Source organism: Pteronotus mesoamericanus, unplaced genomic scaffold (assembly GCF_021234165.1).
Source record: "Pteronotus mesoamericanus isolate MK-2021 breed Mesoamerican mustached bat unplaced genomic scaffold, CSHL_Meso_final contig_52, whole genome shotgun sequence".
NCBI lineage: Eukaryota > Metazoa > Chordata > Mammalia > Chiroptera > Mormoopidae > Pteronotus > Pteronotus mesoamericanus.
The window spans coordinates 171,583-197,996 of record NW_026555189.1 but is presented as its reverse complement, the minus strand read 5'-3'; the positions used below and the strand labels follow the sequence as shown (position 1 = coordinate 197,996).

Below are 26,414 nucleotides of genomic sequence, written 5' to 3'. Positions count from 1 at the left end.
GAGAAAGTTGCTCACTGTGCCTCAGTTTCCCCCTCCTATGTAAAATGGAGAAAACAATAGCATCTTTCATGGGGGGTGTGAGGATTAAGAGATGGGCTTTGTTGACATGCTCCGGATAGGGCTTGGTACATCGTAGGTGTTACAAAAACGTTAGCACTTTCCTCCTCTTTTTCTGGGGAGTGTGTGTGTGTATCTGTGTCCATGTTTCTAGAGTTAACACAACCTTAGGCTGTCACTGAATAACCTGCCTCAGTGATGCTCAAACCACAGAGGTTATATGGGCATCTCCCAAGGGGGGCAGCACGCGGAATGTTAGGTGAAAGGCCTAGGTGCTTTGAAAGGTGTATTCTGAGCTAAGCATTGCCTAATTAGTTTTTAAAATGTTATATTAAAATTTAAAATAATGCAATAGGAGATACAAGGCTTTCATGGTTTTTGAGGGGGGCCACATGTTCAAAGCTTTTCCGATTCTATTCTTGAGGCATCCGAGGTCCTGTTCTGATTTTTGCCCCCTGATCTCGGGGTGTTCATTGTTTGCTGTCTATTGGCAATTGACATTAAGGTGTTAGACACCGTTCTGTGCTTTTAAAACCAGTTCACAGGGTGGGAGGGCAGATGCCACTGTCTTTCCCGTTTGCTGCCCTAGGTCACAGACCTCCTGGTGGACGAGTCTAGTCTGACGGGAGAAGCTGAGCCATGCAGTAAGACAGACACCCCACTGACCGGCGAGGGGGACCTCACCACCCTGAGAAACATCGTCTTCATGGGGACCCTGGTTCAGTACGGGAAGGGGCAGGTGAGCCCTGGGGCGCGCCGGGGACCTTGGCTTCCGTCACCGGCAGGCTTCCAGCCTAGATCTCACACTTTCTCTCCTGAACACAGGGCGTCGTGATCGGAACCGGGGAAAGGTCTCAGTTCGGAGAAGTGTTTAAGATGATGCGGGCTGAAGAGGTGAGGGCTACCGGGGGCTCTGCTTTTCTTGTGGGCTGGCGTTTGAAATTATTCTTGGCTAATGATACCCACCCTGCCCACCCCTTAATGAGTATACTTTTTAAAATGTGAGTATACGTCTTAAAAATTCGTTTTTATTTTAAGACATTTATTAGGATTTTTGTCATGATATAACTTACAGGCAATAAGGTGCACAGATATCCTGCGTAGAGTGTGACTTTGTACGTATGTGTGCCCCTGTGTAATTGTCACTCCGTTCAAGATATAAACACGCCAGGCAGAAGCTGAGGGACACTGGGATGTCATCTGACAAACCTCTTGTTCTCACCCTTCCAGACACCTAAAACTCCTCTGCAGAAAAACATGGACAAACTGGGGAAGCAACTGACCCTTTTCTCATTCTGCATCATTGGTGAGTGAAGCAGTTCCTGCACTCGGTCCTGAACAGCCGCCGCTGTTTCTCATGTACCTTGCTGCTCACCTGGGTGAAGAGGGGGATTCGGGGTCGGAGACTCTCTGACAGTGACAAAGGTTTCTGTTGTAGACTAGGCTAGCTGCTGCCATAAGCAGCCCCTACCTTGCAATGACAACATGGTCAACGTTGATTTCTTGCTCACATCATAGTCCACGGACATGCCCTTGGACTAGGGGCTTTCCTGGAGAGCCCAACTCCAAGCACTGACTCGGGGGCCCAGGCCCCTACGGAACTTGTGCTCTCCCTTCCTCTGGGTCCTTGGAGGCTGGTCATCCTTCTCTTTAGCCAGCAGCTGGGGAAAGAGAACACAGCGGAGGCTTGCATGGGAAATTATTAAGCCGTGGAGCAGGAAGTGGAGTCCTGACTTTTGTCCATTTCCAGTTGGTGGGAATAGAGTCACACAGCCTGCCTCTCCGAAGGGGAAACTGCGGATGTAATTTAGTAGTGTGCCCAGCCACACGTCTACGCACTAAGTGGGCTGTGCGTGGGCTTATGCCCCGTGGCCTTTGGCAGCACACCAAAGACAGCATTGACATCATGCCGCAGACCTCAATCCAGGCCTTAGGCCTGCACATCCCTGTGGAGCTGCCCTGGTCCCCTTACCTGCTCCTTCCTGCCATCCTCAGCTCTGGCTTTGAGTCTGTGTCCTTTGTTCCCAGCCTTCAGAACCAGCCAGTGCCTTGCCCATAGTAAGCTCTCAATAAACACTTATTGAGTTAATGGGTTAATAAAGGAACAAACCCAAACAAGGGATGGTATTTAGGAAACATTGGGCAAATGATTGATGAAGGAGAATATAGAAAAGGGAATGCATTTAACCGTGAACATGGCAAGACAAAACAGTTCGGGAAACAGAGGCCCATCTGCCCGTCGTGGAAGCAGCACTGTCCGCCCCATCAGACAGCTCGGGGGTGTGGGGGGTCCTGGAGACACACGACTCGTGGGATCTTCTGCAGTGATCTGTGGACATGTACATCAGCCCCAAACAAGCTGCTTGTTTCTTTTTCACTTGAACTGGCTTGATCCTTTCCTGAAAAAGTAAAACCATTCTTTTTTGTAGGTGTGAAGGTATCATCCTTAAAAAGGAAAAAGTGGTTACAAGTCCTTGATCTATATTGCTGTAAACTCTTTAAGGGAATGATTTTGAAACGCCTTCATGCCTTTGAGATGTTGAAGGGCGGGGGGTCGGGGCGAGGGAGAGAGAGAGAGAGAGAGAACACACTTTTTGTTTGACTGTTTCTTCCCCAGGCGTAATCATACTCACGGGCTGGCTGCAAGGGAAGCACCTTCTCAGCATGTTCACGATCGGGGTCAGGTAAGGGCTCCATGGCGCCCTCCCTCTCAGTGCAGCAAGACAAGGTGGGGAGACTGGGGAGCAGGAACAGTGTGGGGAAGCTGCGTCCTCCTCACCCGAAGCCATGGTCTCCCCGTAGCGCACTGTCTGACAGGTGCAAAGCGGGCAAAACGAATGGAAGCATAGGATTTGGAGTTCCCATTCCTGTTGCTCTTTGGCCCATGGGTCTGGATCTTTCTGGCTAATAGTACAGACTCCAGAGCCAGCCTGCCTAGGGTTAAATTCTGGCCTGACCACTTGCTAGCTGTGTGACCTTAGGCCACTCCTGCACGTTCTGTACCTCAGTCTTCTCCTCCGTAAAGTGGGAGGGATGGCACAGGTCCTGCTAGGGTCATGGTGAGGAGGACATGAGAGTAGGGGCAGATTCCTACAACCGTCCAGAGTGCACGGTGCGTGGGTGCTCCTGTTATTCCTCTGAAGCGCGGTCTAGGTCCTTCTTTTACAGAGGAATCTACAGGAGAGGATAAAGGACGTGACCCTGAGGACAGAGGTCACACAGCTGATGGCAGGGCTGGGAACCAGGGCCCTTAACTTTAAGCCCAAGGAACCTGCCTTTCCTCCACATGGTGATTCTAACCAGCGACAGTCACATCCTCAGTTTCTGGTGGACGACGCAGGGATGAGCAGGGAGCAGGCTCGGTGCAGTGGCTGCAGTTGCCCCAGCTTTTCCGCAGCTGCTCACCAAGACAAGGGAGGCAGAATGCCAGGGGTGGTCACTAGCTGGATATGTCCCCACAAAAGGGCAGCTGGTGACCCTTCCGGGACACAGAAAAACCAACACATTAACATAGGCTCATGTTAAGCCCCGTGGTTTCCGGATGGCGGCCCCCCTGCTGCTGGTATCTGCAAGACAGAAAATTATGTTAATATCTGTGGGCAAAAATATACACATAGCACATCAAACAACAATGTAAACAAGCTTAGAAGCCCATCAACTAATGAGTGGATAAAAAACATACAGTGGAATGTTGCTTGGCCTTGACGTCCACTACAACATGGATGGCCCTAGAAAACATGATGCTACTTGAAGGAAACCAGACAGAAATGGCCACACATCATGCAACTTCATTTATAGGAAATGTCTAAAATAGGCACATCCATAGAGAGAAATTAGATTTGGGGTTTCCAGGGGTTGGGGGGAGGGAATGAGGCGTGACTGCTAACAGTTACGGGGGTTCTTTCAGACGCGATGAAAATGCTCTAAAGTAGATTTTGATGATGGGTGTACAACTCTGAATATACTAAAAACCACTGAGTTACATACTTTAAAAGGGTGAATTTTATGGTGTGTGAATTATGTCTCAAAAGTGACAACAAAAACAAACACAGAGCAGATAACTAGGGATGATGTTATTACAAGGATCCCCGGAGCCGTTCTGGTTTATATATGAAAAGCCAACTGTTTGCAAACATCCGTGTGGTAACTGTCGTTACAGTAAATTACGGTGATGCACCTCACAGGGGCCCAGGGCACGCAGGCCTGTGCTGGGACATGGAGGCCGCAGGGTGCTGTCTCTGCAGTGCTGACCAGTGTGGGCAGGAGAGCCTCGCTCTAAGGGTTCGATGTACATGTCTCTGGTACCTGGTCAAGCTTGTCTGTGTACAAATGAAGGGATGCCTATTACCCGCCGGTCAGCAATAGAATAGATTCAAATGCAGGTCTTCAAAAATGCCAAAGGCCTTGGTTTTCGGTCACACTGCACTGTGTTCATCGATCGGGGGGCAGACCAGCAAAATCAACATGTGGGAAGGCACGTGTCCTGTTTCAAAAGTGTTCTATAACTTCTTTATTGAACAAAAGGAAATTGGAAAAGTCTTTGGTTTTAGACACTTTGCCCTTTCTTTAACAAACTAAATCTCAATGCCAAATCCTGGGCACAGGGAATGTTTTTTAAAACCTGAAGGTAAAAAAGAAAAGTTGGTTTAAAGAACGCTATGTACTTAGAATCCAGAAGGTACACAGGTGTGACAAACATCGTAAAAGCAAAATACAGATGACACACATTTGCAAAGCCCCATCTGAAACTGATTCCAAGCCAAAAAATAAAGTCCACCTTTTCCATTAAAAAAAAAAGCCCTAGAATGAGACACATCCAAACCACATCAGAATATCTTAAGAAGATAGTTCTCAGTATAAAAGCTGCACTACCAGTTCATTGTCTTCAGGCTTTTGCTTTAAATAATCTATAAATAAATAGATTACTACCTGGGTTTGGGCTTTTGCTCCCAAACTCTTTGGAACTGTGAAAATAAGGCTCTTGTGCTGTAGAGATGGTCCTGCTGGATTTCCGCTGTTTTTTCTGAAACACGCCAGGCATTTTTGCAACAGCCACGAGGGAGGGCTTGCCAGGCTGTAGGTAACGGAGCCCGAGGTGTTCTCAATGTACCAGGGTGTGATCTCACGTCAATTGCGGTTTCCCGCAACTTCAAAAGAAGAAGTTTTATCTTCTTTTATCTTCACAGAGTTTTCGATGGCCATTTATCCTTCTGTGTTAGTATCTGTACTGGCCACTTGATCTAATTGTATTGCTTTCTCTAAATTCATCTCACGCTCAGTGCTCAGCGTTGGAGATCAAGGCGTTAGCAAGGTCGTGCTCCCTCCCAAGACTCTAGGAGACAACCTATCCATGCCCTCTCCTAGCTTCTGGTGTGTGTGGCCTGCAATCCTTGGCTGTGGATTCATCACTCCAATCTCAGCCTCTGTCATCCCGTGGCCTCTCCCTGTCTGTGTCTGTGTCTCTTCTCTTCTTGTAAGGACCTCAGTCACACTGGACTAGGGTGGGCACCCAAATGACTTGGTCACATCTGCGAAGACCGTATTTCCAAATAAGGTCACATTCACAGGTCCTGAGGGCTGGCACTTCAATAACAGCTTTGTGGAGGAACACAATCTGCCCACAGCACTGGGCAGAAGTTGCTGAGGTAGATGGAGGAGAAACTCAACAGAGGAGCGAGTTCAAGGAAGTATGAGCAGAGTGTGTATGAAGGACTATCGATGTGGATCCTGAAGTTGCCAAGAATATGATGTCAGTGGAGAGGGCAGTAGGAAAGTCAGTTCTAGGATCTTCAAGGGGTTGAAGGGGGCATAACCAGGGGTCTAGGGATGCTGTGACAAGGAGGGGGAGCGCAAATGGAACATGTGACCTCGTTACAAAGCTCCATGAGGTAGGCTGGTCTCCATTTCACAGGCAGGGAAACTGAGGATGGGGTAACACACTGACCCATAGTTACAGAATCGGGCTGTGGAAGAGACCAATTTCAAACGCACTGCGCTCTGAGCCAAAGCCAGGGTTCTTGGCAGTGCCCCTTGCTGCCAAGGTTTGTTTGCTCATGTGCCCTGCAGGTATTTGTGGAACATCTGCTGACTATCTGTTTGCATCATCCAGCGCTGCTGGAGCTGGATCATGGCATTTGCAGGCTGGCTGGGAAAGTAAATGTAAACAATTTAAGTGAACGTTAATCAAGTGATTACAACTTATAATCAGTGCTACAAAGGAAACAGTGGCAGAAAGAGATTAAAAGGGAGGCAGGAAGGGACGTGCCCTGCCAAGGTGGCCAGGGAAGGTTTTTCCGCAGAGCTGAAGCTGAAGAGATGGGAAGGAGCCTGCTAAGGCAAGGGGAGGACAGGCCTTCGGGTGGCGGGGACGGCCAGGGCAGAGGCTCGAGGGTGGGAGCGAGCACTGCGGGTCTGAGGGGCCCCAGGAGGAGAGTGGGGTTGGGCTTGGTGAGATGGTGGGGTCTGTTAGGGGACAGATCCTGGGGAAGGTGATGGTCTCCTTTCCTCTTGATTCTAATTATTTCGTCAGAACCCCTCTCAACCAAGCCAGGCCGTCACCACTGTTCTCTTGGAGCAGAGAGATGAGAATCGTTGGCCATTCTTGACATAGAGACTGAAGGTGATGGGAGACATGAACCCCAGCCTGTTTCGGAGGGGTGGGGGGAGAGGCAGCGGGGAGCGGGCAGCGGCTGCACCCCGGAGAGTGGAGCTGGCGGCGGGGGAGGGCATCCTGGAGCAGTGGATCGCTGCAGACTGGGGGTCCCGGACGGCAGCTTGAGAAACCCGGGGTCCTGGGAGAGCTTGTGCAACACAGTTACTGGCGGGCAGCCTTGGGAGGTCTGCATGGGGCCTGAGATGCCGCATTTCTAACAAGCTCCCAGCGGCCGCTGATGCCTCTGGTCAGGAGGCACACTCTGAGCAGTGAGGCCGCGCCTGGAAACTGCCCTGGCCAGGGTCCAGCAAGAAGCGGGACCCGGGGAGAAGGCTGAGCCCCCGGAAAGGGTGCTCGGTGCCTAAGCCTTCTGAGGCAGGGGCGATGGCAGAGGGACGGAGAAGCCCGAGCACTCAGGTGCCCGGATGCCCAAGAACCCCCCTGAAATAATGATGTGTTCCATCCCACTTTTTAAAAATCTTTTATTTATTTGTTTATTCATTCATTTAAATTTTTTTCCATCACCATTCATGCCCCTATACATTTTTCCACATCTGCGCATTCCCCACCCCTACAATCGCCACACGTGTCTGCGTCCCTGAGTTTTTTCTTTCTTTTTGCTCAACCTCTCCTCTCCCTTGGCTCCCCCCTCACCCCAGAGCAGTCAGCCTGCTCTCTATGAGTCTGTCTCTATTTTTCCTGTTACTTCACTTTGTTCATTAGATTCCACATATGCATGACATCATATGGTACTTGTCTTTCTCTGACTGGCTTATTTAGCACAATGCTCTCTAGGTCCATCCATGCTGTTGCAAAGGGTAAAACTTTCTTTTTTTATGGCTGAGTAGTATTCCATTGTGTAAATGTACCACAGCTGTTTTATCCACTCATCTACTGACGGTCCATTGCCCATCTTATAAACCACAGAAAGTTCCATGAGCCAAAAGGCGATTCAGCATCTCCAGGTAAATAACAAGAAAGCCTTCCGTGCCTATCCCAGCCCTCCCTCCCCAAGGTCATGCCTGATTTCCTGTCTTAACATTCCCTTTCATCTCATTCGTTCTCCTTGATCTATGGTAAACTTGCCATTCAGAGAAAATTAACTGTTCATTTTCCTTGTGACTTTGAAAGGAGGTTTTTTAGCAGAATTAAAGTCACTCAGGATGACCAAATTAGAAGGTAGAACTGGCAGGATAGCCAGTGAGGAAGAGATTCTCCAAAATAGATAAAATGAGAATTGTTCTTTTAAACACTTTATCCTGATTCCCTCTGCCTTGAGTGACACTCAAGGTGATCCAAGGTGTATTGCTTGTCTCGGCCCATCCTAGTCTTTATTAGTTTATAGATTTGTCATTTATTATTATGAAAGCTTCCTGGTACAAAATCACCCTTCCCATGCCATATACGGCGGAAGTCCCACTCGTAGCCCTCGAAAATGTTTGCTCAGTTACTCTTGTCAGCCTGTCCCATAAAACCAAGGAAGCCTTTGAAGCCTTCTTGCCATCACCATAGAAACCGTCACAGTCCCCCAAATGCAGTCGTCTTGGTTTATATAACTGAACAGTCCATTGTCTCTGGGTAAAAGGCCACGATCATGTACTGTATTTCTTTGATTCTAAGATGCGCATTCTTTTTCACATTTTGACTTCTCTGAAGTTAGACTTCTTATATGTGACATGATAAAGCACCATGTTGCTGATTAATTGGCAGTTTTTTCTTTCTTAATGGTACACAAGGCAGTGATGTCCTTCACAAGCAGCATCACCTTAGATTGGATGAAATACGTGTGTGTGACCTTGGGTCGCAGCTACGCTTTCTGACCATTAACCAGCCCACGTAGAGCACTCGCAACGTGCAAGGCCACTGTGGGTCTAGACACCTGCCATGCGCTCACCCATGTGTTCATTCGTGAGGCAAAAGTGTACTGAAGGCCTGCAGGACTCCGCTGCAGTTTCAAGCGCAGAGGGTGAACCATGGTGGGTGTGGCGTGGTGACGTGCACCGCACAGCTCTGTGCGTGAGCGCCCTCGCACTCGCTCACCTCCAGCCTCCCCCACCGGCCTGAGGTCAGCTGGCCCTTGACCAGCCCTCTGCCCTCGGTGGGCCTGCTCAGGAATGTGGAATCGGGGAGCAAGCAGCCCCGATGTCCTGGAGCCAAAGTGAGGCAGAAAAGGCCCCTTCTTAACAGGCTATCACATGTTGACTCACTGCCCACAGGAAGGGGATCCATGTCCTCAGTCCCAGTTCAGGTTCCCAAAAAGAGAAGCTCACTGGTTCAGCTCGGATCCCTGTTCTCCTCTAATCCCATCAACTGTGGCAGTGGGAGAGCGAGGTCACAAGGTACAGAAGGGGTTGGAGAGATGATAATTGAGCAGATAACCCAAAAGATCTGCTACAATAGGCAAAGGCACAGCGGTGTCCCTTTGCCTCTCTCAACTTTAATTTCCTGTCTGGCTTCCTCACCAGAAGTATCTAAACCGTTAGACCTATGAAAAATGAAATTTAACGGAGGAAACTATGAGCCAAAAAATTCTACTTTCTACTTATTGCCTGATTCTGGAAATTCCTTTCCTAGGGCCCAGAGACTTTCCTCTTTAATAAATGAGAGCAATTTAAATGCAAAAGCACTTAAAAAAGCTAAACAACTGGCAGACTAATTCACACTCAAGTGTGGATGTCTGATAGGTGAGGTCCCTTCCCAAAAGTAGGGATTTGGAGGGATGTAGCTCAGAGCAGTGGATGTTGAAGAAGGAAGCAGGTGCATCATGGAATGGGGAACAGAGAAAAGAATAGGGACTTTGGGGACACTAGAGACAAGCTTCACCAGGTAAAATGTTGCCAACCCCAGTTGGAATTCATATCATTCTTAAGTGTGTGATGAAGGTGGTCTGTCTGGCCTTTCCATCCAGCCTGGCTGTGGCCGCCATTCCAGAGGGTCTGCCCATCGTTGTCATGGTTACGCTGGTCCTGGGAGTGCTGCGGATGGCCAAGAAGCAGGTCATAGTGAAGAAGTTGCCAATTGTGGAGACTTTAGGTGAGGGAGTCCAGCTGGTTGAATTCTTATAAATTGAATGGATGTTTTGGTGCCCTGTTAATTCAACCTGGGTATTTCCTAAGCCTGAAACTTGGTGGTGATGACTGCATTTTCCTGTGTATCCCGGTGTTTTCTTGTGCCAGGTTGCTGCAGTGTCATTTGTTCTGATAAGACGGGGACTCTGACCGCCAATGAAATGACCGTCACCCAACTTGTAACATCCGATGGGCTCCATGCCGAGGTGAGTGCTGTGTGAATTTACAAGGTTCAAGACAAATGAGAGCCCTGCCAGCCCCTTTTCTTCCTGGGAAAGCACAGAGAGTCTTCTAAACAGCAATAGGAGAAAACAAATACAGGTTACATTGTGCAAATTCCTTGTTACCGATAGCTGCATGGAACATGACTGATTTAAGGCAGCCCTCTTTATTTTTCATTAACTTTAATAATAAGCACATTGTAAAATTAAAAAGCTGGAAACAATTATTCATAACCCCATGGTAAACTCACCATGACTAGTCCGTTTGTGGTTTTGAGTCTTGCCTGTGCATTGGCACAGTTGTAAGCTCCCTGAATGGGCAATTTTGTACCTTGCTGCTTTTTTCACAACACGCTCCACACCAAGGGGGCAGCAATGACAGCCCCTGGGCCAGTGCCTACTTTTGTAAATAAAGCTTTGTTGGCATGTTGCCACACCCTTTTGTTTGTATGTTGTTGATGGTTCCTTTCACATCACAACAGTGAAGTTGAGTCGTCGCAAGAGATTTGCATGGGCTGCAAAGACTAAAATATTTGCTGTCTGACTGTATAAGAAAACATTTGCCTACCTTCCAGAACATAAGCCCTCTTCTGTGCTGTTACTTAGTTTTCTTAACTAGAATTTTTACTGGCTGCAGGATATCTCACTGAGCAAAATTATTGCAATTTACTGACACTTGGCAGTTAGCGCGGTATTCTGATTAATACACAGTCCTGCAGGGAACATCTTTATGCTTGAAGCCTTGTTTGTGGCTAGGATTTTGTCCTTGGGATCAACTAGGGGTCAACCTGTGGAGCGTATTTTTGACACCTGAAGCCATCCTTTCTGTCCCTTTGCCCTGCAGGTCAGCGGAGTTGGGTACAATGGCCAAGGGACAGTCTGTCTTTTACCATCAAAGGAAGTCATTAAGGAGTTTTCCAACATCTCGGTGGGGAAATTGGTGGAGGTACGTGTCAAAAAACACCATGGGAGAAACACGCATTTAAAGCAGAGCTGATGGGGATTCCCTCTGAAAAGAGGAACAGCTATTGGACCAACTGGTTCTGGGCGGGGCCTCCCCCGAGAGTCAGGCAGTCGCAGTGGCCCTGGAAACAGAAACACCAGAGGCAAGAGAAGCACTAGAACCCTTAGCACTCCTCGCTGCCTGCTGGGAAGGCTTTCGAGAAGCCCGCACAGAGCAGGAGCTCAGCGATGGTTGGACAATAATCATGTGATGCCTATGGCCTACTGCTATTGCCAATACTTACACCAGCCGTGCACGTCCTCCTACAGACACGCATTTGTCGTCCCACGTAGCAGTGCCCTCTGTGAGGCCTGAACCCAGCCGTCTTCCTTGACGACATTTCATGAGCACCCACACCTCACAGGCGCCCCACCTCCAGGGCCACTTAATTATCACAGCAACCCAATGAGGCCTGTCCTAGTACCTTAATAGTGTTCAGATTAAGAAATGGGCTCAGCTCTGACTGGTGAGGCTTAGTGGGTTGAGTGTCATCCTGCAAAGTGAAAGGTCGCTGGTTCAATCCTGGATCAAGGCACACGCCTGAGTTGCAGGTTCTGTCCCCAGTTGGGGCGCATACAAGAAGCAACCATTTGATATTTCTCTCTCACATCAATATTTCTCTCTCTTTCTCCCTCCTTTCTCCTCTCTCTAAAAATAAAATAAAACCTTAAAAAAAACAAACAAACTGGTCCTCCTGCTGGTATCCAACTAGTGGGCCACTCTTTAAATAAATACATGTATACGTTCATAAGTACATAAATACATAGGTAAACTAATAGGCTCAGAGGTGAATGAGCGCCCAAGATAACCCAGCCCGTGAGGGAGGGAAGCTGGGCCCCCCGTGCCCTTTTGTGTGTTTCTTTTTAATTACTCTTTGTAATTGAGCTATCACTCAGATACCGCAGAATTCACCCCTTTAAAGTATACAGTTAAGTAGCTTTTAGTGTAGTCACAAGGCTGCGCAGCCATCACCGCTGTGTCATTCCAGGGCCTCGGTCGCCCTGAACAGCAACCCCGTGCTCAATGTCAGTCACTCGCCGTGGCCCACCCTCGTCACCCCCAGGCTGCTGCCTTCCCGCCGGATTTCCTTAGGAAGGCTTGACGACACCCAACATTCAGCAGAGTCAGTAAATACTTGCTGTGTTTATTTTGAAGTGCGGAGACTGATGTGCTTTGAAAAGTAAATCTTGTCCCCCATCCCCATCCCAACCAAGCTCCAAAAATGGCCCAAGTCTTCAGTGCCTGACTTTTTCACGGGCCTGAGTGAGCCCAGGACCCCGAGGGGTACCAGCTCTGAAAATTAACTAAAGCCATTCAGAAATCCCCCCTTTCAGGCAGGCTGTGTTGCCAACAACGCTGTCATCAGAAAAAACACCATGATGGGACAGCCCACGGAAGGCGCCTTGATCGCCCTGGCAATGAAGGTGGGAAAATTTCTATTTCCTTTTAATACATTCAGTTGGTTCCGGGGCTCAGCGGTTAGACGCTGAGCTCCGTGACTGGACAAAATGGTCCCCGCTCTGTGCCCAGAGCCTGGCTCACATGTGGTGAAGGGGTGGGTGGTGGGTTGATGGGTGTGCCTCTCAGCTTTGTGCATGGGGGACAAATGACAGAAGCGGTCCAGTCAGATCCCTCTGTGGAGGTAGACGCCCACTCATGGGTGCTCGTCCTGTGGGAGGGGACCCTCTTGTTCCTTCCCAGCCACTCTGCCCCCAACGGCTGCCTCCTGTGCTACGGCCATTCCTCTCATGGCTACCTCAGATGTTCTCTTCAAGGTCACTGCCATTTCCGCCTCTGTGGACACCTCTGCTCACCCAGGCATCCGCGCTGTCACACAGTGCGCTGTCCTGTGTCCATGCGTTCGCCTGTCTCTCTCCCAGCATGAGACCTGGGTCCACTATTCTCTGCCTCTCGCCCATGTCACAGCCCAGAACGGCATGTTCCCGGGGCCTACGCTGGGCGGGCGGAGGAGTCGGGAGAAGGGCTGCCCTTCTAATACGTCCCTGCAGAGGTAAACAAGGTGTTCTAAGACATTGCTACACCATATTCTGTTCCTTCCACTCACGGAAGAAAATTCTCTCCAGAACGTCAGTAATCCCAAATAGAAGTTATTGCCGCCTTTAAAGCAGTGAGGGCCAGCCCACTGAGCAACTCCCGCCACCCCACAGGGATGGGCCAGCCTGGCTGTCGCAGCAGGCGCAAAACCCCCGGCTGCAGTCCCTGCCATGCTCCCTCCGCCAACCCCATGCAGTGTAGAGAGGGCAGAGGTTCCAGAACCCTCTGTTCTTTCTGTGTTAGGGTTTTACTCCTTCATGGGTCCAAACTATGTGGGGGGACCTGGTTTGGGATTTTTGAATATATCTTTTAAAATGAGATAAATAACAGCCGATGCGTGGCAGGCATGGGCTGAGCGCTGTGTGTTTATTATCTCATTCATCCTCGAGCCTTTCTTTCACGATCGCTCCCTGTGTTAGTTTCCTAGAGTTGCCACAATAAAGTACCACACACTGCATGCTCAAAAACAGCAGGGATTGATTCTCATGGCCTGGAGACTAGAGGTCCAAACTGAAGTGGTCGGCAGGCCACACTCCCTCTCCCGCTGCTGCGAGTAACACCAGGTGCTCCCAGGTCTGCAACGCCTCGCTCTGGGCTCCGCCTCAGTCTTACGTGGTGTCCTTCCCGTGCGGCCGTCTGTGCACGGCGTGTCCTCCTCGCAGCAGGACACTGGTCCTGCTGCATTAGGCCTGATCTAAAACCTCATCTTACCGAGATTACATCTCCTAAGAGCCTATTTCCAAATAAGATCCCATTCACAGATCCCGGGCATTAGGGACTTCAACATATCTCTTGGAAGGACGCAGTACAATCCACAATACCCTCCTAATGAGCCTTTTTTGACATTTTTTCCTAATCATTCCTTCCATGGAATTTTAATGGTGCAGATACAGTGTATGCATATCTTTGCTTTATAGATAAATAAGTAGATTTTTTTTGCCTCCATCCAAGGACCAATTTTCACCCCTTGTGGGGCAACGACATGCACAGGTTAGGACTGGTGTACAGTTGGGGAAACTGAGGCTCAGGGCTATCAACTAATTGGCCCCCAAACTGTCAAAGAGCCAGCAAATGTCAGGCCTGGCAAGGACCCCAGGCTGTGACACCAGGCCACCCTGCTAACCCAGGGTCCCTTTTGGGAAATTGCTCCATCTTCACATCTGAAACATTTCTTCTGACAGAAACTCCACAGGCTTCTGTTTTTGAGCAGGTTTTAGCTAGAAGCTATTTCCAAAAGCATGTGGTTCTGCCTCTGGGACGAGAGAAAAGAGACTTTTTTTTCCTGGTTGGGACATTCGAAAGCAAATGGCCTTTCTCTGTGAGCTAACAGCTTGGATTTCTCATCTGCCTGAGATGGTTTGAATGATGAATAATTTAAATGACTGAACTTTGCATAGAAATTGCTTTAGAATGACTCCCTGAAAGTGTCTCATTTTATTATCCTAGATGGACTTAAGTGATACTAAAGATTCATATGTGAGAAAAAAAGAGATCCCATTCAGTTCTGAGCAGAAGTGGATGGCGGTAAAATGCAGCCCCAAGAATGAGGTGAGTTTGCTTCTCTGCCCCTTCCACCATCGGCCCCCCACCCCCTAAACCAAGCAAAATGCAGACATCAGGGAGTAAGAGTTGACAGTTTCTAGCTCCTTCTATGAGGTTTCCAATACATGAAAATTCAGTTGCTGGAAATTAAATCTTTGACTGTCTTGGGTCCTCTTCCGAGATTGTTATCTGGACCACTGGTTCTCCAAGTGGGGTTCCTGGACCAGCAATCAGCATCACCTGGGAAGTTGTTAGAAATGTGGGTTCCCGGGTTCCACCCCAGGACTCCTGAAATTCCAGGGGTGGGACCCAGTCTTTGGTGTTTGCTGGGGATTTTGATGCACACTCAAGGTGAGACGTGCTGGCCTGTGTTATAACTGCTGAGTAATTACTACTGGGTCCACTGTATGCTTCTACAGACAACACTGACCCCATTGCTAACTTGGGGTCCTTCCTTCCCATCCCCATGCTAAGTTCTTTACACACATGAGCTCATGTAACTGACACAATGGATGACCAATTCTTCACTCTTGAAGGGGGTCCACCACAAATGGTGTGCACAGTGAGCTCACAGGTACACACACATGCACATTCGTGGCTGTCCCTGGGTGGGAGTCAGCTGACTGTTTTTTTCCTTTTTTTTATTTTAAAATTTTCTGTAGCTTTTCAGATTTTCTATATTTAAAAACGCTTCTTTTTTTTTTTTTAAGTTTATTATTGCCTTTCGCCTTTCCTCCAGCCTCCCCCTCCTGCCCCGCTCTTCCGGAGTCTATCACGTCATGTCATGCTGAGATTTCCCATCTCCTTCTGGGCAGAGGGCGGCTCAGCCGGCTCATTCCAGGTCTTTGCCATGAGTGGGCAGGCATGTAAATTCTGGGTGCATAGAAGAGTTGTGGATTGTTTCTAAATGTCCTAATACCTTTAAATCTCCCCCTGAAGGCAATTATAATACATTCTCATCAAAAAAATATGGAAATGTGACTTTAAAAATGGAAGCTCTTTATCATAATTTCTCCCCTCTCCTTTTCCTACCCATCCCCCACCCAAAGTAACTCCCCTTAAGATCTGGGATAGAATGTTCTGAAATATGAGTAGATATCTAGCAATCAATCACATACCTAAAACACAACACTGGCTGAGATATGACCAATTAGTAAAACATACTGGATACTCTGAGTGACATTAGCAAGGTGACTTAATGTACAAAGAGGTGGTGGGGGTCAAAGATCAGCCCTGTTCCTTTTATGGGCTGTGTAGTATTCCATAGTGTGGCTTTCCTGTGACTTCTCCAATCTGCCCTATGTCAGGGACAGCTGACAGCCCAGCATAAATAACCCTGCTGTGAACATCTGTCTGTGGATGAAGTGATGGTCACTAAGAGCTGAAGCATCCAGTGAAAGATCTTTTTCCTTTTGTCTTTCTCAAGGAATTGGAAGACATTTACTTCATGAAGGGGGCCTTTGAAGAAGTGATTCGTTACTGTACCATGTACAACCACGGGGGCATTCCCCTGCCGCTGACACCCCAGCAGAGAGCCTTCTGCCAGCAGGAAGAGAAGAAGATGGGCTCGCTTGGCCTGCGGGGTCAGTGCCTGTGGCCCCAGCCCCAAGCTCTAAGTTTGCGTGTAGCACTGACTTTTCAAGCTCATTAATGCAGGGTCCTTGATCGGAAAGGCGATTGGTCAGCATGGCAGCCAGGCAGCGTGCCCCTGAAAGTAAAGCAAGTGTGGAATTACAGGGAGCCCCCACCCACCAAATGACACCTGTTAATCCAGACTTGGCTCGTGTGGGGGGAAAGGTGGAACCCTGTCTCCTGAGTTTTCCGAGACAAGTGACTGGGACGCCCCAGAAACAACTGACTTTCCTGACTGGTCTTCTTGCTCACCGCTTACTGTCACAGAAGCCTAGAGCGCTTTTAAATCAAGGCAGATGTTTCATTCCTGGGCCATTTCCAATTTTCTGCACCAAGGCCAATGCCTTCCCTGATGGGCTGAACATTAAAAACCACATTTCCTATCGGATCATTTGTCAGCCTGTTTTCAGAGAAAGTGTTTAAAAACATTCTGGCACACTTGTATTCCCTCGGGGGAAATGGGAAGCATTGGACCTGCCATATTGGTTTCAACTGCCTTGGTTTTCCCCTTCAGGGAGCACAAATTACACAGCACTAGCAGCTTGCTGACAGGCAAGCGTACCAGGGGGGGCAGAGCACCTGCATCATGGGCACAGGGCGCCTGCCTTAGGGCGGCGCAGCTGGGGGCTTCTGGGCCACAGCCCTGCTCCCGTGTCAGTAAGGTGGCAAAGTCCAGGCAGCTCTTGTGCCGCTCCCCCTCAGAGCACTCGCCCCCCGGGGCTGGGCCTGGCCTCTGTGCCCCTGACCCAGACTCAGGGCCAAGACAAGCCAGCAGAGTCCTCTCACCCACGTTCCCCTCCCGCACATTCTTTGGTAGCTGCTACCCCCAGTCTGCTGGAGGTGACAAAATGAGAGCAGAGCAAACGAGAGACCAGGACAACTGTCAGAAATGTCCCGTCATAGGCTGCCTCACGGACTCCCTCGTGACCACTCTCGCCGAGCTGGGGCGGGGGTTTCCTACCACCACTGGACAGAGGTCTTATTTTCTGCCCGGAAGCTGTCTCTAGCAGCTCGCTCTCTCTCGGGGTGGCCCCGCTGCGCTGCATGGGCCTGATGACCGCTGCAAAAACCTTTGCCTTTCTTTTCTGTCGTCAGGAACTCAGCGCCCAAGCCCCTCAGGGACAGAGGAGGAACTGCAACATAGTGGAGGCCAGGGCTGACTGGGGGTAAAATCGGTCCCCTCGGCCCCCAGTGACACTTCTGTGGGTCTGGTCTCTCTGCAGTGCTGGCCCTGGCTTCCGGGCCCGAGCTGGGGCAGCTGACATTTCTGGGTCTCGTTGGAATCATCGACCCTCCGAGGGCTGGCGTGAAGGAAGCGGTGCAGGTTCTCTCTGAGTCCGGCGTGTCCGTGAAGATGATCACGGGGGATGCCCTGGAGACGGCCTTGGCGATAGGTACCAGGGGAGGGGTGGAGGGTGTGGAAGAAAGGACCTGCCACCTTTACAGTGGGGTCACTGCCCTTGTTAATCCTCAACAGTCCTGGTCAGGAATGCTCGCCTCGGCGTTTAGGAGCGATTCTGAGATTTGCGCACCCGTGTTTCACCTTTAAAGTTGTCTCTAAAATGCTGGCAGATTGTCCAAAGGGGGAAAAGACCTCAGGTATTGGGTTGGCCAAAAAGTTCATTTAGTGTTTTTTGTAAAATAAAAGACAGTTTTTTATTTTCACCAATAATTTTATTGATTTGGATATTTTGACTATGTCAGCTATCTCCCTCGTGGTATAACATTGATTGTTCTCAGTTAATGTCTCGATTTGATCGCTCTCAAATTCAACTGGTCTACCAGGCCATGGAGCATTATCCAGCGAAAAACCGCTAGCACAAAACTTTGCAAACCGCTTTTGACATGTTCAATCAGTCAAGCACCTTCTCCATACACTGCACAAATTATTTCTGCATTTCCATTGTGTTTTTACCATTCTTGAAATAATAAAGCATATTATGCCAAAAATGTTGCATATTTTCTTCCACCTTCAATATTAAAATGGCTACACAAAAATTCACCAATTTTGATCGTTTTTATAATATCTGCTGACAGCTGTCACAATACTATCTAACAAAATTGTTTTGAGTGAAGTTAAAGAAAACTAAGTGCTACTAGAGCCATCTTACATAAAAAAGACAAACTTTTTGGCCACCCCAATATAATGAGAACCTACTACATGCCAGGGCTTTTCTTCCATGATCTCACTTCATCTTCACAGGCAGCGTCAATCCCTGTGTGTAGTTCTGTCTGACTTCTGCCATTAGCTATGCACCCTTGGCAAACTGTTGAGCCGCTCTGACCCTCCGGCTCTTCATCAGCAGAGGGCTAGAGCTGGCCACCCTGTTCCCACTACGCCACTTACTACTGTTGTGAGGGTTGTCACAGCTTGGTTTTCTTGCCCCTCTGTCTTGCGGCAGCCTGGCACTGTGGAACCAGACAGAACCCTGTGAGGTTCCAGTATGACCACTTGCCAGCTCTGTGACCTCGGGGAAGTTACTTCCCTCTCAGCTTCCTGGTCTTTGAAGTTGCGGAGGGAGGGGCGGGGGCAGTAAGAAGGCCTTTGTTTTAGGTTAATTCTGTGGATGAAATTAGGTTACATAATGTAGCAGGTGCTCCATAAGTGGTAGCCATAGTGGTTTTATTCTTGTTACTCTGCGGCCAGGGCAGGGACTGATGTCAGGTGGGGGCGCGAGGGGCGGGGATAGGGACTGCAGGCACGGGCCTCGGCATGAGCCCTTGGAGTGGTTTCTCCCTGCCACGCAGGAAGGAACATCGGCCTGTGCAATGGGAAGCTGAGCACCATGTCCGGAGAGGAGGTGGAAAGTATGGAGCAGAACAAGCTGGCTGACTGCGTCGGGAAGGTGGGGTCCTCCCGGGGGCTGGCTGGGAGGTGGCGGAGAGGGGTGTGTTCCCACCTTCGCGTTTACTGACTCTGCTCTTTCACGCCTCTATGCCCAGGTATCTGTTTTCTTCAGGACCAGCCCGAAGCACAAACTCAAAATCATAAAGGTAAGCTGTGTCGGGGGACAGGTTCTGCCTCACTTGTCCTTCAGGGTACAGTCTAGGGCGGCAGCGGCAGCCCACGTGTCCGGGGCCCGTGCTGGTGAAAGCCTCAGCCATCCTCAAGCCGGGACTTCCTTCCCTAGGTCCAGGGCAGCTGTGTGGGCGGTGGCCCTTCCCCAGCCTCTGCGGAGGGGAGAACTGGGCCCTCTATCCCATACAACGAAATCAAGGGGCAGGTGTTGGGTGATGCAAAGGGATAAATAAAAAGAGGCTGGCCTTCATGTGTCGAGTGCTCTCTCGCATATCCTTGTTAGTTAACTCCTAGCCTCGGTCTTCTTGTCTGTCAAGCGGGGTAAAACAAATGGCATCAACTAAATCACAAGGCTGGTGAGAGGATTAAAGGAAGCCAGGCCTGTGACGCTCTTGGCACAGTGCCTGGCTCACAGCAGGTGCCAAATAGAGTGGAGCTGATTTTTGTGTTGCATATCAAAAAAACGAAAGTTCTGGAATGAGTGTCCTACAAATGTGCGTGGTTTCCCACACATGTGTACTTTGAAAATTTGCTCTTTAACTCTGTTAGTAGTAGAGTTGTTTCCTTTATGTTATTTTGGGGGTTTTTTGTTCTACACAGTAAATCTTTAGACAAATTATTCCTCAAAGAAAATGGTGCACGTCGCGTCGTTTTAGGGGACGAGTTGATCATTATTTGTTAATGGTGATGGACAGCATGTCCAAGCCCTTACACTGTCATATCTGTGGTCTTAGTTTAGGCCTCCCCACAGCCCTTGGAAGGAGGGACTGTTGCTCCCATTTGGCAGATGCAGACACTGAGGTTGAGAGGTTCCCGACTTGCCCAGTTCCCACAGCTAGTGTGGGTGGAGCTGGGATTCAGACTTGGGTCACATGACTCCAGTGCTGTCCAGAGAGGGGTCTCTGCTGTCAGGCACACGGTGTGGGATGCAGAGCATCACGGGGGAGGGCAGGATCTAGAAGGAAGGGCCTCAGGCTGCAAGCTTCTCCTCGTTGCCTCTTTTCAAAGGCTTTGCAGGAGTCGGGGGCAATTGTGGCCATGACAGGGGATGGGGTGAATGACGCTGTGGCCCTGAAGTCGGCAGACATTGGGATCTCCATGGGGCGGACAGGGACCGATGTCAGCAAAGAGGCTGCCAACATGATCCTGGTGGACGATGACTTCTCAGCCATCATGTAAGTTACTCTTTAGGTGTTTTTAGTGGAAAAAATGTGTGGGGTAACCAGCTGTCCCCTAGGATCTGCTGATCTGTAGATACAAGGTGTCCCAGGCTCAAAAACCACTTAAAGCAGAGTCATGGGGGCCACCCTGGGTTAGTGGCAGGCAGCACCCAGGGGAATGCTACAGGTGCAGCAGAACCCTAACTTGTGCAGTGACAGAAAAGGCTGGGTCAGACGTGCACAAAGGCACGCACACGCTGGTGCGAGCACGGCAGCACTGTGTATAAGGAAACCCTGGACCCCTAGATGCCAGCGGCAAGAGACGGCAATACTATGCAGTCATTAGTAAACACATTGAAGAACATTTAGTGACAGAGAAATGCTCACACTGTAGTGTTAAATGAAAAACACTAAAAATAAATATATTCAGTTTGAGAGAAACAAGTATTTTCAGTTTGAGTCAAGTGTTGTGTTTGCATGGATACGTACATTGCGTGCACTGAAAAGAGATTGGACAGAAATGCCCAGATCATTAACACCAATGTGGTCTAAGTAAATTACAATAATTGAGGGTAGGGAAAAATTTTTTCTTAAATCTGATATCAAAAGCTGAACAAATATTGAAGTTTGGCGTGATTGTTGACTTTACAAAAGGGATCTTTTCTTTACAAATGGATTCACCCTAGGAATTCTTAAAACAGTTCCTCTTGGTGAGAAAATGTAGTTAATACATAGCTCTACAGCTTTGGTTCTTTTGCAAAAATTTTTAGTAAAAAGGGGCGGGTTTAGACAGTTTTCTACTATCTTAGTGACTCAAGGACTTTCACAAAGAGCCTTCTAACAATAGACGATGTTTTCAACCTCAGTTCTCTCTTCTTGCTGTGCCCCTGGATCTAATTATTGAATTTAATTGGTTTTGCTGTGCCTCTTGTCATCAGTAAATCACAGAGGTGCATTAGGCACTCAGGAGTCCTGGGTGAGGGCTGCAGTCCCGGGGCTCCGACGACAGATTAATTTATAGACTTTGGACAGAAGGGCGATCATGGCTCAGGGACCTGCCTCCAGCAGCTGGTGGAGCCTGTTGGGACATTTTCATTCTCTACCAGTGTGTTCCTGAGAATGCCAGCGAGGGGAGACGGGAACAGGATGGGGGGAGGTCCAAGCATGGTTTCACCTCTGGGTGATACCATCACTCCATTTGCAGCTGACAGAGCTGGCTTTCCACCAGGCCCTCTTTGTGAATAAATGCTTTCTCCTCTCTTGCAGGAATGCGGTGGAGGAAGGCAAGGGGATTTTTCATAACATCAAAAACTTTGTCCGATTTCAGCTGAGCACGTAAGTCAAGGCCAGCATCTCCCAGTGCCGTCAGGTGCTGCGTCTGCACCTGGCGAGCAGCTGTTGACAGGACCCTCTTCTGCCACTCGTGCCCCACAGGAGCATCTCGGCCTTGAGCCTCATCACTCTGTCCACCATGTGCAACCTGCCCAACCCCCTCAACGCCATGCAGATCCTGTGGATCAACATCATCATGGACGGGCCGCCGGCACAGAGGTGAGGCGCCGGGCTGGCTGGGACCACCACACCGCTTCTGCCAGCCTCCACTGACTGCACTGCTACTCTGCTCAGGGGCCCGGTGCTAGAGGTGGACAGACACAATCACTGGCCATAAGGAGCCCCAGAAAACTAAAGTGTGGTGCACTGGGGGGAAAGACGGCGAGAGGAGTGCACTGGACACAGGAGGAAACGCCTAGGCAGGCAGCACAGGGGATAATGGAACATTCTGCCTGGAATGCTCTCTCTCTGCTAGCTACATGACCCAATGCTGTTCATTCATGTCACCGCCTTCAAGAAGCCTTCCTGGATTGCTCTAACAGCAGCCTTCTCACTCTTAGTCACCTTACCCTGCCTTATTTGTCCCCCGGCAAGAAAATATGCATTTCCTTGCTTATCTGATTATGTATAATCCATCTCCCCTTTAGAACATCAGCTTCACAGAGGCAAGGTTTTTGTTTTGTTCCCTGTAGGCGCCCCGGCTCCCGCAGTGGTTCTTGGCATATAGTAGGGGCTCAGTCAATTATTGGCTGAATGAATGAGAAGGGAGCGTTAGGCTAGCTGACCAATGCAGGACAAGATGGGCTTTGGAGTTAGGAAGACCAAAGCACACAAAGCCCTTCACTGTGCTTGAGCACATGACAGGTGTCGTTTCCGATGTAGCCGATTTATTCTTACTATGATTAATTTAATCATCCACGGGTGACCCCTGCTGAGGGAAAGAGGGTTGTACCTGGTCATCCCAGAGTAAGGGCTCCCTCTCCTACATGCTCTTCCTGAGAACAGGGCAGGACTTCAGCCAGAACTGCTCAGAGCGGGACCTCACTGCCCCGCTCCCTCCTCGGTGCCCCCACCCCACTGCTTCAGCACCGGCTAAAGGCAGGTGCCCCTCACTGCACGGGCACTCCGTGGTGGGCAGGGCCTGGTGGGCAGGGTCCTTCTCCGGGCCAGCTGCGACGAGGCCAGGCCCAACTTGCGGTCTGCCTGTGGTGACGGAAACTGGGCGGAGGAGTGACTAGGTGTGGTTCCAAGATCAAGATGTGGGGGGAGTGTCCAAATGGAGGTGGGCAGGCTGCCCTTGGGGTTCAGGCTGTGGGGGCTCTCCGGAAGGAGCTGAGGGGCTGGGAAGTTAGGGAGGGGTCAGAGGGTGGGTGGGAGGGGCTCCCAGTGAGGAAGTGGAGGTCCCCATAAGACCGGGAACACCCCCAGCTCCCACGGGACTGCAGGGAGGCCTTTGTCTCCTCCTTGTCCTGGCTGTGCCTTTAACGGTGACTCGGTGACTCAAGCACTTTCCTGCTTCAGGTTTCCCTGTTTGTTTAACCACTACCTGCCTTTGCAAAATGACCTTTTTCAGTGGTTTATTCCAAAGTTTCCCATTTTGTTCCGAGCAGCCTGGGGGTAGAGCCAGTGGACAAAGACACCCTCCGGCAGCCACCGAGGAACGTCAAGGACATGATCCTCAGCAGAGCCCTCATCCTGAAGATCCTCCTGTCGGCGGCTGTCATCATCAGCGGGACCCTCTTCATCTTCTGGAAAGAGGTGAGGAAAGTCCTCGCTGGCTCAGCTCTGTCAATGCCCAGGCGTGAGGCTGATGCGGGGCAGGTGTGCGGGAAGCGACATTCTGCAACGTGGAAGTAACTAACTGTAGAGGTGTCACCTGCTGGGGAAAGGGACATTGCCTTTACTTATGTGAGCAGCTGGTAGCCCCTCCCAGGTGCTGAGAGAGGGGCCCCGGGTCCTGGGGGTGGGGCGTTCGGGAGACACTCTTCTGGGTCACACCAGTTGACTCAAAACTGACGGGAGGTTCTGATAATCCCTAGTAAAACTAAAGCGCTGCGCCTGAACACACGCGGCGGTTACAGGCTCTCCCTCCCTCCCTGGGCTCTCGGTGAAGGGGCTGCATCACCTCATCCCACGCACTTGTGTTCCAGATCCCCGAAGACAAGGCGAGCACCCCGCGCACCACGACAATGACCTTCACCTGTTTTGTATTCTTTGACCTCTTCAATGCCCTGACCTGTCGCTCTCAGGTAAGACTTGCGGCCCTCCGGGCTCTCTCGGCTTCCTTCCCTGTAGAACTGAATTGTGTTCTCGGTGAGAGACTGTGGTCCCTGCCCGAGTCACCCAGGGGCTCTCGGAGACAGGCACCCTTGTCTGAGGTGGGGGTCATGCGCCCCTCTCCCGCAGACCAAGTTGATATTCGAGATCGGCTTCCTCCGGAACCACATGTTCCTCTACTCGGTGCTCGGGTCAGTTCTAGGGCAGCTGGCTGTGATTTACGTCCCACCCCTGCAGAAGGTCTTCCAGACGGAGAACCTAGGAGTGCTCGGTGAGTAGGAGGGGACCTGAGGACGGGGTCACCACAGGCCGTGGCCATTACACACCTGGGGAGAGGGGCTGCTAAGTAGCAACCTGAGGCCATTCCATCCCCGAAGGACCAGACTGGTGGCTGCACTGGGTAGGATGGCCACATGATGGGGACATGGACGGCCCAGGACAGAAGGGGACTTAGCATCTTGGTCCCTCCAGGGCAAGGAGGCTCAGAGCACAGACGGCAGGTACAGTGACAGTCTGGTCTGTGTCATGCTGTGTGCCCCAGCTGAGGAGTGAGCGGTCCCCCATGGGCGGGGGCATTTTAACGGGGGCCAGTGTGAATTGGACGACTGCTTACCTGAAGACAGGGCATCTGCCATCGGGCAGTTCTTGCTGAAAGGGACAGGATTTAGTGGCCAGCCCTCTGGGGGCAGGGCTCACATTCCTGGTGCAGAGCCCTGCGCTCTCCCCGATCCCCAGCTGGGCTCCCCGAGGCCCTCGCTCTTTCTTGGGCAGCTGCCCGGGGTGTCCTGACCTCCTTTGCCTGAAGCTGTGATGACAGTGAGCAGGAGGAGGCCTGGGCCCTGAGAGGGGGGAAGTCGCCTAGAGAGACAGTGACCACAGGGACTAGGAGGGAGCAGAGGCGAACGCCACCCCGTTCCCACCTCCTCGCTTCCTTCTGGCCCAAGCTCTCCACTGGCCAGCCCCACCCCCGGCGGGCAGGCGAGGCAGCTCCCAGGCAGAGCAATGCGGTCTGAGGCAAGGCTGGGGAATCTGCTCTTTCTCCCCAAAACCTAGAAAGCAGGGTCCAGGTGGGTCTCCTGTGAATACCCTGTCGCACAGACAAAAGAGCCCCCCAAATTTTAATGGGTGTTTCCATCCACTGGGAACTAAGGCGGCTCACCGGCTCTGAAGGAAATGCCATGGCTGTGCTTGGACACCACATTTGTCACAAATCATTGGCAACAGGGAGTCAGGGATGGTTCTGAACAGTAAGATACAATGGGGCCCAGGGGGAGTCTTTTGGGATTAACCCACTAGAACAAGTCAGGGGAGACTGGGGGCCAGAGGTGACGGTTCGGGAGCCGCTGACCTTGGTAACAAGCCCACACCACAGCACACCTCCCCTTGCCCTGAACCGCCTGGAAAGGCTCTTGGTCCTCGTGGAGCTGGCTCAGGGGAATGGGAAGGGCTGGTCCCCAGCTCCTGACCCCCTTGCCCGTCTCTATGTAACTAAGGCTTCTGAAAGCGGCGGGGCAGACCCACAGCCCCCTGCGCGCTGGGCACTGACCTGACACTGGGGGCAGAGCGGGGCTGGTGGCCGGGGGGGACGACCTGTGCTCTCTGACCCTTTTCTCTCCTCCCCTTTTCACAGACTTGTTGCTCCTAACCGGATTGGCTTCATCCGTGTTCATTTTGTCAGAGCTCCTCAAACTGTGTGAACAATTCTGCTCCAGAGCCAAGCGAGCCCAGGTGCACCAAGAAGCTGTGTAGCGGGCCCTGACCAGTGTAAAATTCCTGAAATAACCTCTATTTTTACGTGACCGCGGCCCCGCCCCCAGCCTTCTTCAGAGGGGTGTTTTCAGGACACCGTAGCACTAGGTCACTCATGGAGTTCTTCTTGGGAAGCTGGCGGGAAGCTCGGCCCAGGCTCACCCCTACACGTCCTCTCCCTCCGGGCCCTGGGACAGACGGTGAGGGCCCTGTACAGAAACACCTTGCTATTTATTAAATGTGATTTTTATAAACCATGTCCGCCTAGGTGCTTGTGCTACAGCCCAGTGCGGTACAGCCCACTCGTGAAGAACGCGTGGGTGCCTGGCAGGTTGGGCAGATGGCGGATTGGGGATGGGTCTGGGCTTCTGGTCATTTCCCTGCCTGTTTTTGGCCCCTTCTCCCCCTCCACCAAATGGGGCTTTGGGTAATTTTGGTGAGTGCTGTGCCAGGAGGCTGATTATTATTTTGATGGATTTGATTAGTGGCCAGGTTGGAAAGCCACAGCCTTGGGCTCGTTACTATTTATGTGGCAAGAAGCAGTCACATCCTGAAAGGCCTAAATGAGGGCCCCAGCTTCTGAAGTGGACGGGAAGTAGCCTTTCCCTTCAGAACCAGGAACTGGAATATTTGCCGGCTGCCTGCCA

General features: G+C 50.7%; 1 protein-coding gene across 1 annotated transcript in view; it reads left to right on the top strand.

The window, feature by feature from the left end:
- Positions 1-25,998, top strand: part of ATP2C2 (ATPase secretory pathway Ca2+ transporting 2) — a 60,346-nt gene extending 34,348 nt beyond the window's left edge. Inside the window, exons 8-27 of the mRNA XM_054579113.1 lie at positions 647-796; positions 883-951; positions 1,288-1,363; positions 2,675-2,741; positions 9,618-9,742; positions 9,886-9,983; positions 10,843-10,944; positions 12,336-12,425; positions 14,503-14,604; positions 16,025-16,181; positions 17,454-17,624; positions 18,979-19,076; positions 19,174-19,224; positions 20,258-20,424; positions 21,676-21,744; positions 21,844-21,960; positions 23,352-23,499; positions 23,892-23,990; positions 24,148-24,289; positions 25,649-25,998. Of these exons, the coding sequence (XP_054435088.1) occupies positions 647-796; positions 883-951; positions 1,288-1,363; positions 2,675-2,741; positions 9,618-9,742; positions 9,886-9,983; positions 10,843-10,944; positions 12,336-12,425; positions 14,503-14,604; positions 16,025-16,181; positions 17,454-17,624; positions 18,979-19,076; positions 19,174-19,224; positions 20,258-20,424; positions 21,676-21,744; positions 21,844-21,960; positions 23,352-23,499; positions 23,892-23,990; positions 24,148-24,289; positions 25,649-25,767 (2,217 nt within the window). The 3' untranslated portion in view covers positions 25,768-25,998. The remainder of the gene's footprint in view (positions 1-646; positions 797-882; positions 952-1,287; positions 1,364-2,674; positions 2,742-9,617; positions 9,743-9,885; positions 9,984-10,842; positions 10,945-12,335; positions 12,426-14,502; positions 14,605-16,024; positions 16,182-17,453; positions 17,625-18,978; positions 19,077-19,173; positions 19,225-20,257; positions 20,425-21,675; positions 21,745-21,843; positions 21,961-23,351; positions 23,500-23,891; positions 23,991-24,147; positions 24,290-25,648) is intronic.
- Positions 25,999-26,414: the final 416 nt, after the last annotated feature.